The sequence below is a fragment of the Hypomesus nipponensis genome, chromosome 3 (assembly GCF_054491055.1).
Source record: "Hypomesus nipponensis isolate SF chromosome 3, ASM5449105v1, whole genome shotgun sequence".
Lineage (NCBI taxonomy): Eukaryota > Metazoa > Chordata > Actinopteri > Osmeriformes > Osmeridae > Hypomesus > Hypomesus nipponensis.
This window is the reverse complement of record NC_140363.1, coordinates 14,514,589-14,532,852: the sequence shown is the minus strand read 5'-3', so window position 1 is coordinate 14,532,852 and position 18,264 is coordinate 14,514,589. Positions and strand designations below refer to the sequence as shown.

The 18,264-nt window shown below is 45.0% G+C and overlaps 4 protein-coding genes across 6 annotated transcripts; 1 reads left to right on the top strand and 3 right to left on the bottom strand.

The window, feature by feature from the left end:
• Window positions 1–234: 234 nt before the first annotated feature.
• On the bottom strand, window positions 235–4,991 carry lrrc57 (leucine rich repeat containing 57). Of its 2 annotated transcripts, none has more exons than XM_084678434.1 (6): window positions 4,682–4,991; window positions 4,094–4,347; window positions 3,780–3,915; window positions 3,291–3,559; window positions 2,902–3,087; window positions 235–2,088 (listed from the first exon to the last, which is right to left on the bottom strand). In XM_084678434.1, exons 2-6 carry the CDS (start codon window positions 4,175–4,177, stop codon window positions 2,047–2,049), a joined length of 717 nt encoding a protein of 238 aa, XP_084534560.1. In that variant the 5' UTR covers window positions 4,178–4,347; window positions 4,682–4,991; the 3' UTR covers window positions 235–2,046. The 2 variants fall into 2 exon arrangements, with proteins under 2 accessions (XP_084534560.1, XP_084534566.1); XM_084678440.1 differs by lacking the exon at window positions 4,682–4,991 and adding an exon at window positions 4,510–4,641.
• Window positions 4,992–4,997: 6 nt separating this feature from the next.
• On the top strand, window positions 4,998–7,518 carry haus2 (HAUS augmin like complex subunit 2). The gene is made up of 7 exons (XM_084678455.1): window positions 4,998–5,151; window positions 5,278–5,420; window positions 5,589–5,684; window positions 5,804–5,873; window positions 5,988–6,120; window positions 6,458–6,566; window positions 6,747–7,518. Exons 2-7 carry the CDS (start codon window positions 5,331–5,333, stop codon window positions 6,861–6,863), a joined length of 615 nt encoding a protein of 204 aa, XP_084534581.1. The 5' UTR covers window positions 4,998–5,151; window positions 5,278–5,330; the 3' UTR covers window positions 6,864–7,518.
• heatr4 (HEAT repeat containing 4) lies at window positions 7,019–13,273 on the bottom strand. 2 transcript variants are annotated; one of them, XM_084678305.1, is made up of 19 exons: window positions 13,154–13,273; window positions 12,405–12,892; window positions 12,096–12,293; window positions 11,825–11,908; window positions 11,451–11,638; window positions 11,193–11,348; window positions 10,691–10,894; window positions 10,239–10,382; window positions 9,937–10,113; window positions 9,672–9,841; window positions 9,422–9,526; window positions 9,167–9,285; window positions 8,793–8,973; window positions 8,630–8,699; window positions 8,342–8,531; window positions 7,973–8,051; window positions 7,688–7,841; window positions 7,548–7,579; window positions 7,019–7,268 (listed from the first exon to the last, which is right to left on the bottom strand). In XM_084678305.1, exons 1-19 carry the CDS (start codon window positions 13,184–13,186, stop codon window positions 7,146–7,148), a joined length of 2,895 nt encoding a protein of 964 aa, XP_084534431.1. In that variant the 5' UTR covers window positions 13,187–13,273; the 3' UTR covers window positions 7,019–7,145. The 2 variants fall into 2 exon arrangements, with proteins under 2 accessions (XP_084534431.1, XP_084534437.1); XM_084678311.1 differs by lacking the exon at window positions 7,548–7,579 and having other exon boundaries at window positions 7,154–7,268; window positions 7,580–7,841.
• Window positions 13,274–13,709: 436 nt separating this feature from the next.
• LOC146299946 (transmembrane protein 151B) lies at window positions 13,710–17,992 on the bottom strand. The gene is made up of 2 exons (XM_084678467.1): window positions 17,729–17,992; window positions 13,710–15,738 (listed from the first exon to the last, which is right to left on the bottom strand). Exons 1-2 carry the CDS (start codon window positions 17,855–17,857, stop codon window positions 14,131–14,133), a joined length of 1,737 nt encoding a protein of 578 aa, XP_084534593.1. The 5' UTR covers window positions 17,858–17,992; the 3' UTR covers window positions 13,710–14,130.
• Window positions 17,993–18,264: the final 272 nt, after the last annotated feature.

The following is an 18,264-nucleotide window of genomic DNA, read 5'->3' as shown; positions in this document are numbered from 1 at the left end:
GTTTGACGTGACACATCCACAGAGAATCAACTATGGAATCTTGATTCTAATTCCTGTAGAACAGGGGCGGCGATTTCTGGTCCTCAGGGGCTGCAGTGCGCAGTCATGTATGTTTTATGTTTCCGTGATTCAGCACACCTGATTCGAATGAATGGTCGTTATCAGGCTTCCACAGAAGACCATAATTCGGCAATCCTGTTGTAGAACAAAATAAATAAATAATCGTACTCAAAGTGTCGTAGATATAGCCTATTTAATACGAGAATGTAATGAGATAAGACGAGGTCACATGGTTATTTGATACAAGTTCAAGAGTCCAGTTGAATGAAGTAGCGAATATGTAAAATGTTCACCAAAGCTACAAAGCAAGACTCTAAACGCGTTCAAGGGTTGTTATGAAGTACAAGCCTATATAGGAGTCTTCGAGAGAAACTAAACGGTTAAAGAAACGCATTTAATGACAACAATGTCGAGTTTTCTTTCTAAATAGGCATTCTAGGCTACATTACCTAAAAAGTTTGTCATTCTAAATCAGTGGTTCTCAACCCTGTCCTCAGGGACCCCCTGTCCTACATGTCTTAGATGTTTCCCTGCTCCAACACACCTGAGTCAAATAAAAGGGTCGTTATCTAGCTCTGTAGAAGCCTGGTAACGAACATGCATTTGAATCAGGTGTGTTGGAGCAGGGAAACATCTAAAACAAGCAGGACAGGGGGTCCCTGAGGACAGGGTTGAGAACCACTGTTCTAAATGATCCCCATAGACTAAGTGGAGGAGTTACCATGGTAGGATAATCTTGATGAATGGTATTCTAAATGACCGTAAATGATGGAACGGTTTCAGTGTGAAGCTGCCCAGCACACAAGGCTCGCAGCTTGCCACACTAGCATTTTAAAGAAAAACGAATGTTGTGCATCCATACAAAATCGGTATTATAGACGGTTGACTACTCCTTTCACAGAAACGACACCACTGATTAAAAGCAATAACATTACATTTAAGAGGTTGTGGACAAAAATAAATATGTTCTAATAAAAATAATCATAGATTAAAATACAATAAGAAACTATGTAGTGAGAAGGTGGGCGTGCAAAACAGACTGAAGGCCTTAGTCCAAATAGTTTCAATGGTAAAAAAAAAAAAAGATTAATTGCAGGAAGATGGACCTTTATCTGGTGATGATCTCTGTGCTATGAACCTTTCTTCCTTCATTTCAAGCCAAGCCTCTCACAAAGAGTGTAGCACTTTCATCCACTTCATGTTGATCAGAAACCGATTACCAGTTACCTAGTACTACAGCTCTCGTGTGTTTTTACTCATTTCAATAGGGTAACGGATAATAAATATTACTGGCCTAGTGGAGACAGTCCTCGTCTGTACACAATTACTTCAATTATATATCATCTCTCACATCAACTCATCCTGGTCGTGTACACGCTTTTTCGTCTTAACATAACTTGACATGCTTAATTCTGGGCAACTGCATAAGTTTAGTGTCACTGACAAGCAAAACACATCCACTATAATCTCCTCAATATAATACTGTACAATAGGGACTTTCCTTCTACAGTCATGGTGCTTGTTAGATAGATTAGAAACCATAATATACCAGTGATTTGACAACGACATGCCACTTTGAATGGAACCTCACTACCCACTGTCATGCTTCAAAGTACAATGTGCATTTTGTTCATAAACAGACAAACATTTATTTGAAGATAATTTAGTTTGATTAAATGTAGTATCTGTGGGCATCCTAAATCAGTGTGCTGTCACTGGGATGTGTTGTTGTTGTACTGGTAACCTCCATTACTGATCTGATGATGGTGTTTATATCCAACCAGACCCGCTGTCCGCATGTTCGTCCATCTATCCATCTGTTAGTCTGTCCCTCCATCGCCATCCTCCTTCACTGTGCTCTGATGCTGCAGAAGCTGCTGTTGTCGTAAAGCCACACCCACCCACTTAGAGAGTGGGTGGTTGAGAGCTAGTAGCTAGTAGTTTTTAAGATTGACTTCAGGGGGTGCTCTAGTCTACGGATCTTCTTCAGGCAAACTTCTTCTTGGTGGCCGTGAAACGCTCCATGTACTGTTGAGTAAGTAGCAGGGAAACACATCAAAGGCTGGAGCAATGAAATGTGATAATCAGCAGTGAGTTGAGAAGTTGAACGCATTAAATTTACATTACATTTACATTTAGACACTTAGCAGACGCTCTTATCCAGAGCGACTTACAGTGAGTACAGGGACATTCCCCCGGGGCAAGCTCGGTGAAGTGCCTTGCCCAAGGACACAACATCCTTTGGCACGGCCAGGAATCAAACCGGAAACCTTCTGATTACTAGCCCGATTCCCTAACTGCTCAGCCATCTGACCCCACATCAAATGCATGATGTGGAGGTATAAAGCCACGTGAGGTACAGCCAAGACAAAGAGATAAGCTCCCTGAATGAGTTATGAGTTGTTATATTTCTTTGGCTATTCTGAGAGTTTACTGGCTAAATTTAACTAAAGATTAGATTAGGATTATGACTGGTAAGGAATATAGGAACTGTTTAAGCCTGTACTTTCACAATTGATCCTCCTAGCAAGAGTTGAAATCCCATTATTGTCTAGCCCTCCTCTCTGGTGAAACTGTATTTATTCAAAGACGGTTGACAAATTTCATCCAGAACCCCCCCCCCCCAAAAAAAAACCCCGACTAATTATTGTGGTGAAAGGTTAAAAAGTATGACATAATGTCCGTTTTATAAACAGTGGATAATCTTTGCTTCAAAACAAAGCGATAAGGGCAAAAAATCCCCCAGCGTCACTTGCTTCTCTCTCTGTTCCTTCTTCTCACCTTGAACAGGTAATTTGTCCACACAACCCCACACATGCACAGAACCTACGCGTTGCTTACCTTTTCGTAACCCTCCAAGTCCCTCATATCCTTCACCTCAAACAGGTTGCCTTCCACAGACAGTAGGGAGACCTGAGAGTCCGTCAAGATGGAGGTAGGAATGGAGCAAAGCTCCAGGCAGTTCTCCTCCAGGCGCAGCACCTTTAGTCTGGGACACCTGGATACATCCCCAGACAACAACGAGATCTGGGGGAGAAAACCAAGGATTTGTCTTTGACTGTGTGAATGCTATCTTTACGGTAAATCAGTTTCATTAAATGCCTTGTGTTTGATACAGCGGCAGTTTCTTTTCTCTTCGTTTTTTGGGTTACAAATACAAAGGAGTAGTCTTGAGGAGTTGCCTTGGCTATAATAGCCTACATGCGGCTTCACCAAACTGGAAATGATACCTGGTTCTGGTTCAAGTTGATCTCTATGGTCTGCAGAGCAGAGACCTCGGGGGGCACAGCCTGGATGTGGTTCTTGGACAGGTCCAGCAGGTCCAGGTGTCGCAGGGTGCCCAGGCCAGGGGGGAACTCCCTGAACTTGTTCCCAGCCAGGCTGAGGGTCCGTAGGGCCTTGAGCTGTCCCATGGTGGCTGGCAGTTGCTGGAGTTGGTTGCCATTCAACAGCAGTGTCTCCAACTTTTTCAGCTTGCTTATCTCACAGGGGAGACTCGCTTAAACACACAAGTACAAATGTGAAAGTGATGTAGTACGCATTCAAACATGTTAAGAGAGGGAAGTACGTCAATGATGCAGGAAATGGACATCATTGCTTTAATGAAGCTCTAACACTAATAACACATTGTCCATTATGAACCATTTCCCATATATCTGACTGAGGCTGATGTTGTAAAGTGATACATTAGACCGAGAAGATCCTTAACAACCACTTACTGAGTTTGTTACAGTTAAGAGTCAAACTCTTCATATGTAGAAAGTTCCCTATGGAAGCCGGAAGCACTTCTATCTTGTTGTTGGACAAATCCACAGTCCGCAAGTTACCAGTCAGTCTTTGGAGCTCCTCGGGGAACTGAAACACAAAGCTGAAAGGTTGAAGACATCAACAAGACTTAAACAGAAGCTGTGTGTTTTATCATTAGTGTTAAGCCGAGTCTATCAACATCTGTCAGCTTAATATAGCTAACTAAATAAGTTTAAGCTTGGTCACATTGACACGCCCATTGACATGTCAATGTGACACAACTTACCTCAGGGAGACCCTTTCCAGTCAGCTGAAAGACCCCCGTCTTCTGAGAGGTCTCCAGGTGAGACTTAAGGGCACTGTTCCCCATTTATAACACAGATGTTGACAGGAGCCAAGTAAGATGCAATTGTAACCTGCCAGCCACACACGGCTGTCGACCAAGACCTGGAAGGCTAGCTAGTGGATATAGCTTCTCGAGCTGCTCTCTTGTCGTGACTAATTTCTTCTGTTACTAAATGATGCAGATGTTTAGTCACCCTGCAAGAATGGAGTGCATAGATATATTGTAGCGGTGGGCGTTGTCATCAAAAACAAGCAACAACTCAGCATAACTTGGCAACAATACACGTAGCTCTTTTTTACAGAGTAACAGTAATCTAGTTCTACATTGGGGAGATTAAACAACACACCAACAGTTACCTGCGATTTAATGCATTTTTTGATATCTTAGACAATTGTTTAGATAACGTTAGATGTAACGTTAGCTAGTGTGCTAACTAGCCCAGTATTGTAGCTTCTTCAGTAGTGGCACAAACTAACAAGTATCTACGTATGGCTAGCCATACCATTTGAAATGTGTTTGTTTACTTACGTCACAGTTTGACACGCGGTTGTTTTTTCCGTCCAACACTTCCAAATGGTTTCCCGATTAAAATCCGGTCACCACAGCTACTAGCTTTCACTTAATCCTGTTTAGACCGAGACTTGCTTGCTATCTAGCTAGCGAACCCAATGCGCATGCCACAGACTGGCAGTTTCTTCTCGATCCAAATCAGGGTAAAGTAAAGTAGGTTTTTCTCTACACATACAGTACGAGGAATTTCTATTTAGTTCCACGAAGCAGACCCGGGCGGTTTACCAATTCTACTTTAATCTGAGCCATGTGACGGCTCTCGGTTGACCCAAAACGATGAATCTTCAAGTTAAAAAAAGTTTTACCACTAGATGGGGGTAATCAAACATCGTGACTAAAAAACCCGGAAGCAAAATAACACTTTCCAACGAAGAACATATTTTATTTGAGGCGGGGTACATTTGAACAAGAAAGTCCTTAATTTACAGGTAAGATTTATGAAACGATTTCACCAACTTTTGTGTGATTTTTAAACATTTGTTATAGCTAGACCTATGTATTAAGATGTATTTCTCATGATGTGCCCCCTCTTATACTGCATTTTTCCAATCAAGTCTGAAGCAGACATTGTTCGAACAACAACAACAGCTGTAAAAGTTGCTATCGAATGAACCCACCGTGGGAGCTAACCCCGTACTGGGTGACACCTGTTGCAAGTGTATTGTCCAGATGCGTCGCCACAGGCGTCTTGTCCCAGGTAAGCCTGACATGTGATCGCTTCCTATTAGAATGTTGCCTTTATCAAGAACGAACAGAACTAGTTATGTCATGTCTTACCGAAACAAATACTTCAATGTCACATGCAAAAGTAGGGGTTCTGCGGTGACTTACAAGTTACAACTGAGAACAATCTCCATCCTCATAGGCTGACCTGGACACTGTCCCCAAGGAACCCCATGTATTCTCCACACATCTCCAAGAGGCAGAACAGCTCATCTCAATGGAACGAGAGCTTGACAAAGTAAACTAATCAGTATCCATAGTCTGTGGCCTTGTCTGGTGCAGTGGAAATAGCCCCCTGTCTTTGTAGTTGTTGTATGAAGCCCAAACCTTATGTATGTTTAAATCTGTTTGTTTTAGGTGAATCTAGAGACAGAGTTATTGAAGTTGGAGAAGGAAAGCGCAGATGTCACTCACAAATTTTACCTGAGTAAGTTCACTAGAAGAAGCCCTGTTGCATATTGCTATGTGTTTGTAGGTGTGTGGGGTACAGTCCTTGGGATCCTACTAGAATTACTCTAATGACTTGATGTGTATTGTCCAGGCCAGAGGTTTTCTGCCCTGCAGGAGTTCACCAGCCACCTGCAGGATGTGCTGAGGGAGCAGGCCAGTCTCCGACAGAGACTGATGAAGCCACTCTGCCAAACCAACCTACCTGTAGAGGCTGACCTCCACAGGTTATATAGATTATTCACACTCCTTTTTACATTTAGTCTGCACTGCCGGGAATCTAACCCACAACCTTCTGATTACTAGCCCAATAACCTAACCAATCAGCCATCTGACCCCCCACCTTTCTGTCTCTTTCCCTCCTTAATGCCCCTTCTCTGTTCCTCTGCCACATTTACTGACTGATAGTTCTCCCTCCTGTCCTCAACTGTTTATTGGTTTACACTTGGTAAATTGTTATCGACAGTGATCAAACAATTTCATATGAAATAGTAGGTTTATATATATATATATATATATATATATATATACCTTATCCTTGACTGTGCTAAACGTTCTTCCTAGGTATGTGGTGGAAGTCATCAAGATGGTGGTGGACTTCATTGGGAATCTTGAGACGAGCATGAACATTGTGCGGACCATTCCCACTGTTGATGACTCCATGAACAAACTGGTGAGTATTTACAAAGCCCTTCAGTTGAGACCCCTAACTGGTGTTATTAGCGTTTTGCAAAAATGTTACTTATTGTTGCGTTTTGCAAACATTTTACTTATTGTTACTTTTTTCAAACCTTTTAACACTTTTCTTTACTTTCATCTCATTTCTCCCACCCCACCCCCCTTCACTCTATAGAACAATGGTTTAGCCCAACTCTTGGCCCAGGTAGCGGAGGTAGAGAAGCTTTCAAAACAGATCCTCCAGTGGAGGACCCACCACAGCAGCTTCATCAGTGACACCAGCGCCACCTGACAACACAGCCACACACAGAGTAACCTATTGTAAGGCTACAGTCAAACCTCTTCACTTCCTCATAATGGGTGTGTTTGTATGAGAAGAGGATTATGTGCCTGTTGGTCATTCAATGTCAACGTGTTTCCAAAATATGTCATGGTGTCATGTTTGCCATGAAAACAATGTTCTAATAAGTTTATACCTAGAAGTTCTAGAACTCAGTTATATTGCACATTATTTTATGTAAGAAATTGACAGTTCTTATATCATTAACAAATACAATAACAAAGTACATATACTTCATGAGTTATATTGGATGTTATCTCCTCCTTTCTCTAGTGGTGACATGTCACATGATGTAGCAAGATTTTGTTGATTGACAGGTAAAGAGGATTCTGGGACAGGGCTGCACTCAAGAGAACCCTGTCAGGATTAATAAGTGCTGTTATGTTTCCTGTAACTGAATTATTTGTAAATATATTTGTTAATTGTTGTTTGTTATTTTTTATACAAAATCAATGTAGTAATGAAATGGCTTTTTGGCACAATGCATTGCCTGTCAATAAGTGCTATTTCTTTTCTATAACTGTTGATTGCCACGTTCTCTTTGACAAATATGAATTAATAAATGGATAATACATTTAGATGTACTTAATGTGCTTTCTCAATATCATTGTATAGCATGGGCAGAGATCAGAGTACCTGAGAGTTTGAGGTGTTGGAGTAATTCCCACCTGGATTTATAAGAGACAGATTTTCTTAGTCTTTTCAAATGCTGAGATGTTCAGACAGACAGTCTGAGGGCAGATAGTTGTTATTGTTTGTGTGGTGAAGAGACGGACCCCTGTAGTGCTCCTGCAGCAGCTGGGACATCAGGCGTGTGTCTGGCTGGCTGTGGTTACCCACAAGCCCTCTGTGCTGCTGGTGCATGTTCTCTAGTTCCTCCACCAGCAGCAACTTGTCGATGATTATGCTTTTGCTGGACAGCTTGTTGACCTGCAGAACCATTTAACGTCTTTATTTATACCCTTGTACCCCACAGCCAGAGATGCAGATGGGCTGAGTTGTCTGTCTGTGGGGACATGGTAAGGAACACAAGCTGAGGTTACTGAGGACTAAAAATGTACCTGGTTTTTGATCTTGTGGAACATGCCTTTGTCCCCCTCTAGGCTGTATCCATTTTGTTTTAGAAGTCCCTCAATATGCCTTGAGTAAAGGAAAGTGCCGAAAAACATTCTCCATTGTTAAAGTTCTAAACATGGCAGATTTTCTACATTTTCCACCCATTTAGTCTGCTAATATCTATGCAGAAACCACGTTTCAGAGTGAGACAGGGACCTTTGTACAATAACATATAATGTATTCATATTATAGCGGACAGTTTCATCCAAATGAAGTGATGTAAAGAGGGAAATTTGAACCTGCAATCCACTTGATTTGCAGTAAAAAAGAGCTGAACTTACCCTTTGAGAGAAACATTAAGTCTTCTGTCTCACCTATGGACATTTGGATGAGGCTCTAGAACGAAACGTTCCTGAAGGAGGTGCTGCAGCTCAGGGCTCTTCACCTTCAAGACCTTCAGGACCTCACATGCAGCAATGCGTACTCTGGGCTCCTCTTCGTAGTGCAGGGCCCACAGCAGCAGTTTATTCAGTGCTGGGGTAAGGCAGCCGATCATCCCTAGAGCTAGCACACACACTCACATAGGTCCAGGTGTACTAAAGGAAGGTTGCAGAATGGCTTGTTTGTAGTGGCCAAGGGCACCTAATATTGACAGTGCTTACCTTTAATGGCAACCACTTTGACCTCCCATGCTGGGTCGTTCTCCATCATTTGAATCAGCTGATTAAAAACCTGTGACGCAAAAGTAAAGACCCTCAAAAACGTTGTCCTTGTATTTCTCTTCAACCGTGACTTCACAGTTCACACGTCTTTGGAGGAGGTTACCATCTCATCCTTCATCATTAAGGCAGCTGCGGTCAGACAGGCCTGTTTGCGCACAACTACAAAGTCGTCTTGGAGGCAACGGAGGAAGATTGGAAGCAGCTTGACCGTCATGATCTGCAGTGTGCCAACCAGGACCAGGGCCTCCACCTTCCAAGAGGCCGGACCCTCCTCCAGCTTCACTCTGGGACAAGACAGGCCAGGAGACCGCAAGGGATTGACTAATAGAAACACAAGTACATTATCACAGGACAAACTAACCAATGTGAGAAAATATGACATGATGAAATGACATATATTACTTATAGGAGCAATAGAACAGGAATTCAGAGTCGGAGAAGGTTATATTATTCCATGATAATACTGTAGCTAGGTACCTGAGCTCATTATGAACCTCTCGTCCCATGCCAAGCTTCCCCAGAGCATGGGCAGCAGTTTGGCGAACTTTACCATTCCAGTCATTCCACATCAGGTAGATCAACTTGTTAGTCAGATCCTACAAAAGGAACATCCCATGAGTTAACACAGATATACAGTATTTATGTTGTATTTGTGACATCTAAAATGAAGTATAGAACCAAATATAAATGTTTAGTTGTAATAATAATCAATTGTGTGTTATTATCGATTACCTTATTGATTGGGCCTTTTAGCTTGGATATGGTGGTGCAAGCCAGGAACCTGGTTTTCCAGTTGGCACAGTTCAACTCCTCAGCCAGCAGGGAGCGCACCAGAGTCTAGATGGACGCCACATGACGCCAACACAAGCTTTCTAGAGTAAACTTTCAATGCAGCTCTAAGAAGATTAAACACGTCACACTTTTGATGAAATACATCTGGAAGGTGTCAGTTTCACTGTATGATGGATAGCTGTGTGCTCACAGTCTTGCTGCTGATGGAGGCCAACAGGGAGGCAGCCTGCTCCTTGTTAGAGTGGGACTCTCTCTGGAAAAGCTGAGACAGGAGTCTCTGGATGACAGGCCTACTGTGTTCTCGATCCATAGCCAGACACTGGGCCGCTACCCAGCTGTCCGCTCCCAACCCTGTAGAGTCTGCACACACCAACACCACACAGCTCACAGGGATGCCGAAGATAGTGTCTCAACTTCCCCTACGTGAAACTTGAAGTGAGGTCCAGCGGGTGTACCTTGATGGATAGTGTTGCGGAGGATCTCCTGAGCATGGGCATTGGCATTGCCCATGGCGTACTGGCACACAGCGGCCGCAATCTGAACCCTCCTGTCCGGGTCATCTAGCGCCTGGAGTAGCAGAGGCTGGAGACTCTGGGGAATGGGCTGGATGTCCTGTAAGCGGCCATACAGGCCTAGATACACGCACACACATTTATACACAAACATCTGCATCATCAAGTCTTTCACATGCTCTGTGCTCCCTGATGTAGGCTGCAGATGGGCCAACCCACAGACAGTGTTGGAAGTGTCAGCTGACCTGTATCTATGGGCGTCGGCTCCACCCTGGGCCTGTTGACAGCTCCAGAGGCACAAGAGACGATGGCTGCCAGCCTGATGTTGCAGTGCAGGTCTGTCAGTGCTCGTTGCAGACCCTCAATGGTCACACTCTGCCATGGGGTCTCTGGAATCAACACATAGCTCCTGTGACAATTCATTTCCTGAAAGTTTACTACTTTGAACATATGAATGATGACGGAGAAATAAATGTTTGAAAAGTTTGATGGTGATTCCTGAGCTCAACATAATACCGTCCTTAATCTACAGACAAAAACACTGCTGGCCCAGACATTTTAAAAGCTTGATATGAAGGTCATTTGATGGAGCAAAGTGCTTCCACCTCGGTTGAGAATTCCACTTAAGCAGAGGTCTCTTTTTACAGGACTTAATAGGTAGCCTTATCATCTCGCAACTAAGCAGAAAAAGGCCCACTGATTTTCCAGGCACTCTTCCACTCCTCCACAGCATAGCGCAGGGAAGAGAGCTCTGGCATGGGTTGGTAGATCGGCCGATCTCTTGACATCTCTGTGTACTGCCCGCTGTAGTCTGGAGGCTGCAGGCCCATCTCTGCAGTGTAGTCAGCTGATGTAGGAAGGTCCACCCAGCGTCGCATGCCCTTCTCCACCATATACATCACTGTTGGGAGATATCTGAATGCGTAAAAAAAATAGGAAAATGAAACCCTTCTGGGTTTAACCTTTCAAAACTGTTCTACACAGTTTGCTGGTTCGTGCTAACCTGTGGTTCATGGTATTCACTGGTATTGACTGTTAGGCACAGTACCTGCATAATCTCCCCTTGGGAATCAAATAATTACCTAACACTACTACTACTACCATTAGATCTTCTTGTATACACAGCAGGAAATACAGCTGTTTAGGACCGCCCCTTGACTACACCTTGTTTTTTATCCTGGCTTTTCTAGCCTCCTTACCTTTCGAATCAGTCTGTGTGTCTGTTGAGGGCTTGGTCCATTTTTTAGGAGTGCAGGGGAACAGCTCCTGCAGATTCTTCTGGTACTCCGAGTTATTGTCCATGATAATGCGGTCATGGTTTTGTGGATCACGTTGATGTACTTGCTTAGCTATACCTGAAACCATGTAAGGTGTATACAAGATGATGATGCAAAATCAATGCAGAGATTAAGGTGTCACAATGTACAGTAGACAAGACTAGTGGGTAGGTTGTCTACCAGAGAAGAGTTCCAGCTCAAAGTTGTTCTCTGTGTGTAGCACATGGCTTCCAGCACGGGGGTTAAGGCTGTCTTGCAGACGGGGGGGCAAGGGGGTCTCAATGTGTTTGACCGCCACAGTAGTGGCAGTCTGATTCAGACTACCAGGCTCATCGGCACAGGCTGGGGACACAGAGTAGCCCTGGACCCTGGAGGAGTAAGCGACGTAACGCAGGACAGGGCCAACTATATTATAATATGTAGAATCAAGGATAATGCACCTAATATACTCAAAAATAATTATTTAGTATCAGTTATTTATTTGTTTATTTGTATGTTGTCAAAATCATGAGAGACTCAGTAGTACAGAGTCTATGAGAATCTATCCTGCTTGCCTGTAGTAGACTGGTAAAGGGGTCTCTGCGCGGCTGATAGGCACAAACTGCTGCCTCTCAGACTGTGTACTGTGTTCCTGGTACCTGCAGACCAAGATCACACTATTGGACTTCCTGCATCCTGATGTTACAGTGCAAACGTGTCATTGCTAGACGAGTGTCTTTCTCAAGAGAATACCGTTCTAAGGTTATTGTGAATGGCCATACACCAAGAATTGTTCCAGATACTGGTTTGGTTGGACATTTTTTCAGGGACCTGGAGGTTTCTTACCCGCTGAAGTCTTTCTCACTCATGGGGTCATCTTTGACCAGATCAGTGGCGCTGGCCGATCCGTACTGGGTCCTCAGCAGGCTCTGCAGTTTAGTCTTGTTCTGACATTGGTTGGGAATCTGCTGACAAACAATCCATTGGGCTGTGGTCTTGGTCAGTTTCTTCAGAACAAACTCGTCCCAGTGGCAGCTCTTGGATCTGTGTGAATGTTTAGCTTTGTTTAAAAGTGGCTGCAAATTAAAAACAGTGATACTATATGAGGTCTATGTGAAAACCTTGTCATGAACCTAAAGGAAAAGAATACCAGACCTGTCCTCATTGCCTCCTGTAGATGCCTCCTTGAGACAGTTGTAGACATTGGAGATTCCTCGCAACCCTGTCCTCTTAAAGGAGTCCAACATCCCTCCCTGCTGATGAGTAGGCAGAGTAAAGGACACCTTGGCTGTCAGTTGAGTGGTCTGGGACATTGGTATGAGTGGGAGTTGAGAGCGAGGACCAGGGAAAGCCTTTTCCTCTGTAATGCCAAGATAGATGGGAACAGCCCTCCTCACTTGGGTCTTCACCCTGGTGGCGGGAGCCAGGGGCCCAGAGGGACTGAAGAGCCAATGAAAGTCACTCTGGCTGTAGGGAATGGTCTCAGCTGCCAGCTCCTTAATGACCTCCCTGGAGAAGGTGAGGCCACAGGTTGCACTGTGGAGGTGCTGTTTGTAAAGACGCTGGCTTTGCAGGTCCTTGAGGCAGCGCCCTTTAGCCTTGGTGCGCTTCATCACATCTGCTTTATCTAGTGATTCTTCTGCCTGGTGCAGAAGTCATTCAACAAAAATACAATATAATGTACATTTGTAGGCCTACTTGATGTATCACCAATACCATCCTATTTGCTTCAGATATTATTTATTGATTAATTATTAGTAAACAGATCGAAATGCACTTTGTTTCATGTCGATCAATAAATCATTTTTCTGCAGGAAATGTGAGTTTAAAATTCACAACAAAAACTTAGCTATATCCTCTTTGATACATCACATTGATTTTCAGAAATCACAAATCACACTTACTTTAAAATTATAATGTGCATCGTATTTGTTCATGTGGGCAAGGAAGAACGACCTGCAAAGCTACGAAGTTGACGTTGTGGTTGCCATGCCAACAAATCAACGTAGTAAATCACTTGTAGCCACCACCAGTGAATGAACCTTTTTTCCTAGTTACGAATGTAGGCTTGCTGGACTTTCGGAAACAACAACGAACATGTTATATGAATTGCAATTTATCGCCTACGAGGAAGTTGAAGACCGTGACACATAATTCGCAGTTTAAGCTACCATACTCACCCCACGAGCCAAGGAGTCTATCGCCTGTGCGGTCACAGCAGTTCTAGGCGTACAGTACAGTTGGGTCGTGCATGCAACGATGCATAGAGAGAGGTAGCCTATCAAGTGCTTAATTTGAGGGTGAAGCAAGTTTTGTGTGCTATTATTCCCTATTAGCATCCAACTGTATTGAATACTATAGAACTAGAGACAGAATTATGTGTCTTTTATTAACAGTCCTTGCCATTAAAAGGGAGATTATTGCGTTTTGTATGCTTACATTGTCATTCACGTTTTGCGGATCAACTGTTCAATTGAATCTATAATTTATACAAAGGTCCATGAGTTATGTTTCTAAGTGTACTCAGCTGTACTCAAAGCTTTGACAGACAAAATGTAGGCTACACCTTTGGCTACAACAGTCACACAAAATCAGAGAATTAGGGTTAGTTATTACTATACCTTATCAATCCAACATGCAACCTTTATTCTTGCTGCAACCTCAAGGATATCCATCAGTCAAGCAATATTGGCAGCCAGGGTTGTAATTTTTCTATGATCTAATTATGTGAATTTCTTTAACACATACAAATGAATCAAGACATCGACACAAAAAGGCAGTCTGTATCTTAATGCCTGATGCACCATTGATATTTCATACAATATTTTCATGTTGTATTTGTACTCTGTCCACAATGTTTCTCACAGCGCCTGTCTGTATTTCAGAGTGAAGTCTCAAGGCAGTAGGACGCTCTCCGGACAAAGTAGCGGCGTACATCCGTGCCATCGGCCCCGCCGCAGCTCTCCGGCCTGTGTACTAGGAGCACCGGGAAGAAGCGTGCGTCCCGGTAGGTGGGAGGGCTGTCGGTGAGGGCCAGCTGGCTGGAGTAGGAACAGCCGTTCCCGTTCCCGGCAGCCCCCCGGTCCGTCAGGTTGCTGCTGCGGCTTCGCCAGAGCCCTACGGTTCGGCGAGAGCCGTACATACGGCACAGAGAGAACCGGGAGGTGTCCAGGGAGAGGCGTGAGTGGAATGCATTGCGGGAGAAGATGGAGGAACAGCTGGAGCTAGTGGTGGTCCGTCTCCTTCCTCCTGCTCTTCCTCCTCCTCCTCTGGCTTGCAGCTGGCTACAGTGCTCGCAGTCCTGGACCAGTGTCCCGTAGCTTTGTGCTCTCGGGCTGCCGTTCAACAGGAAGCAGTTGGAGGACGTGGTGTTGTCGTCAGCAGTGATGGCTGTTCTAGAACCAGAGCCCCCCAGGTCCGGGTTCAGAAGCATGGCTTCAGAGTAACTGGGGATCAGCTGGCGGTTGGAGCGGATGTGCCACTCCAGCTCTGTGCTGTCCAGTGTGTCCACCCTCGGGAGTCCAGCGCAACCCCCGTTCCTCACGGGAACTTCTTCGTCTGTGGGAGAGGGGCTGCTGTGGCTGTACTCAAGCCCAAACAGCTTCTCCACATGGTAGTGGACGTACGCCGTACGGTACTCCATCAGAACCCTCAGAGGCCAAGACAGCATGAGCAGAGCAGCCAGCCAGAAGGCTACTCGGGAGGTGTACCAGGGGAGGTGGTCAGGATCCACGTAGGTGATCAGATGCTCCTTAAAGTCCACGTTCTTCAGCTGCATCCCCTCCCGGGCCTCCATGTAGTCATCCATACCCTCTATCTCGGAGAAGAACCTCGCCCGCTGGTTAAGGTAGGCGTTCTCCGGCCCCGGCCCAGCAAAGCTGAAGCACTTGGTGAAGCGTAACCGCGTGGCCGGGTGGCCCTCCAGCCCCCGCAGCTCCCGCGACACATCCTGCATCCCGCAGCGGGCGTAGTCAAACTCCCCCTCGGCCACGTGCGTGTTGACGCGCTCGTGGTACACCTGCGTGCTGGTGTAGGCGTCCCCATTACGGTAGCGGGTCACCTGGCGCGTCCGCCGGACAAAGTGATAACTTATGGCCTTCCACCACACGCAAGGCCGGGCCTGTCGCATCCGCAGCACACGCTCGTACACGCTGTCCACATCCGCCTTGACCTGCAGCTGGCTGTGAGCGCGACAGTGCCAACACTCCACCAGGTAGACCACATACAGCATGAGAAGGAAGGCAAGGGGGATGTAGAGGTAGCCGTCGGAGCAGGGGCTGTCGTGGTAGATCATGGAGCGCCCCCCCCCGTCCCCGGGCGAGCCCCGGAGGGAGGTGAGGGAAGTGTCGAAGCTGAGCTTGGTGACGCTGGTGAGCTGGCACCAGGTGACAGCACCCAGGCAACTGTACATGAGAAGGGAGAGCAGCAGGCAGCGCCAGTGGGACTCCCGACAAACACACGCCCCCAGGGACTGCTTCACTGGCCGCTGCTGCAGGGAGAAAAAGCGGGAGGGATGGGGGATGGGGGGAGGGGGAGAGAAGATAATGAATAAATACATTGTATCAGTATCATGACTTTTAGAGCATTAAAATCATTAGCCAAAACATAACATTCCAACATTAAATGGAATAGACTTTAGCTGCTAATCTCAGTGCAATTCATATAGCGTTGTGTTGAGCTACTGATTATTCCTTTTGTTCTGGGTGCGTCTTGAACACGTTCCCAGTTTTGAGCTTGGCAGTGGCACCAAGGCTACAACTCCCATGAGACTTGTTCAACAACCTCTGACATTGGGCCTCAGTTACAATCAACAATGTCCTTCTTGTTATCAGTCCACAGCAGAATCGGACACGGGTCATTTTCCAACACATAGCCTCTTTGCCCTCCATCTGCTGGGTGTCAGGTGAACTCCTCACCAGCCCAAAACTGCTCATATTTGCAATTCTGACTGCGAAACCATTTCTCTCTTTTCACTAGAGGCATCCATCCTTGAGGTACTCTAACTATACAGCATCTGTTTATATACTATGTCCTGATCCAAGTTTGGGTCAGTCAGCTGGTTACAAATGTACTGTGTGCTTAGCCCCTGTCTGAACATCAGTCAACTTCTTCCCAGTCTCTTCAGTTGTACTAGATTTAGGGTACCTGACCAGAGAGGCAGTCACTGGAAAATTCAATCAGTCAACATCATCCAATCAATAATCAACAAAGCTCACATGGGCCCTTCGAAAACATGGTCTATGTTAATGCACACACAGTGAAGAGATTCACAGATAAAGTATGTTAGAGTATGAACTATCCTGACCTGAGAAAAAGAGCTGACTAAGATAACACTAGGCCTTAGTGATACAAACAAAATGTCAAAAACAACCTTGACTTTGGAGGAGAGAGTTAAGTCTACCTCCACAACCACACAACTCAGTAGTATTCTACTTCTGGGGACCTGATTTAAAAGAAGCGCGTCATTTGACTGTCTGTCCTAGGAGCTGTATTTCACGGTAAGCTGCACACAGCCAATTCCCCAGATGGAATCAGAGTAATTACCACATGACAGACTGGAGGGCAGAGAGATCCACAGACCTCTGAGAATATAGTTACATGTACTCTGCATTGTTTCATAGCACAAATAACCTGGTCCAAAATACAAAATTTATTTTAAAAAAATGTAAAAATCAACATTGCATGACTGTACGCTAAGACTGTGTATTACATATTACATCATTAACAGAATCCTACTTTAGCATTACATCTGCTTAAAGCATTTGGTGGTTCTTAAAGAGGTTTAGGAACTCCATAGCAGCATGCGTACAGTACTGCATACAGAGTTAGGGTTTACGCTCTCAACCCTTATTCACCTCCAGTCCAATGATTGATAGTGGTGGCATAACCAGATTCCAGAGGCCTTAATGCCATCGATGGCATCTGCAATTATGGTCTGGTCTTGTTTTAGCAGTGGCTGCCTTTCTGACAGTCATTAGATAGCTAGTCACAGACTCCAAAACTGTAATTCTCCCCAGTCGCACGTGAACTGTTGTCGGATGAAATTACATTTTCCTACATAGTCAATTCTGGTGGAGCCAATAACAGACTACCAAGCTCAGATGATGCAGGATCTGTTCTTCTGTATATAGTGAACCATATGTATGTAGTCAGTAGGATATATTTCAGCTGATGAATTTCAGCTGACTGAAATAGACTCAATCAATAGGAAACAATCAATATAGGCCAAATTCATCCCCATGGGCAATGGGCGGCACTTGCTTGGACAATTTGATTTGCACCTTTTCTTTCCACCACACATGATAGCCTATTGGTTTATCATATCACGGTGTGCTTCATTGATAAAGAATACCAGGTCATTATCTATCATGAGTTGTACGGATGATACTGTCTTCATATGTTTGTGCAGTCCTAACAGCCACAGTTAATGCAGTGCAATAATGTATCAGAAAATCGGGACCACCGGTGTGTCACCTCACCTCCTCCTGCACCTCGACGGTGGTCGGCGCATGTTCCTCTTCCTCCTCTTCCTCCTCCTCTCCATCGTTGGGGGTATCAAGCGCTGTGTCTTCCGCAGTGCTATCACTTTCCAGATCGAGAGAGAACATGCTGCAGCTTTGACATGGCAGAATCAAGTCCTAACTTCAGGACCCACACAGCAGTCTCAGTGTCTTCTATTTCGTTTCCCTCTCCGCTTCACTCCTCAGGTCCGCTGGGTCGGTGCCAGGGAGCGCGGTTCCGGAGATGCAGTTCACTCTCACTACTTGGACCCTCTCAGGGGGCGGGGACGATTTGACCGCAGAGATTTTACAACATAAAACGTTTGTAACGCTGCAGGTTGTGTCATGCGGCCAGCTGGTCATACGTGAGCTGAACAGCCCCAACAGAATGACATATTTTGTTGGCTCTGATATAAAGTCATTAGCCTATACTGGTGTCTTAAACCCGGATAATACATGTCAGGCAGAACTGATGAATGAATGAAAACTATCTTTGAATTTTGTCACTGCTATAA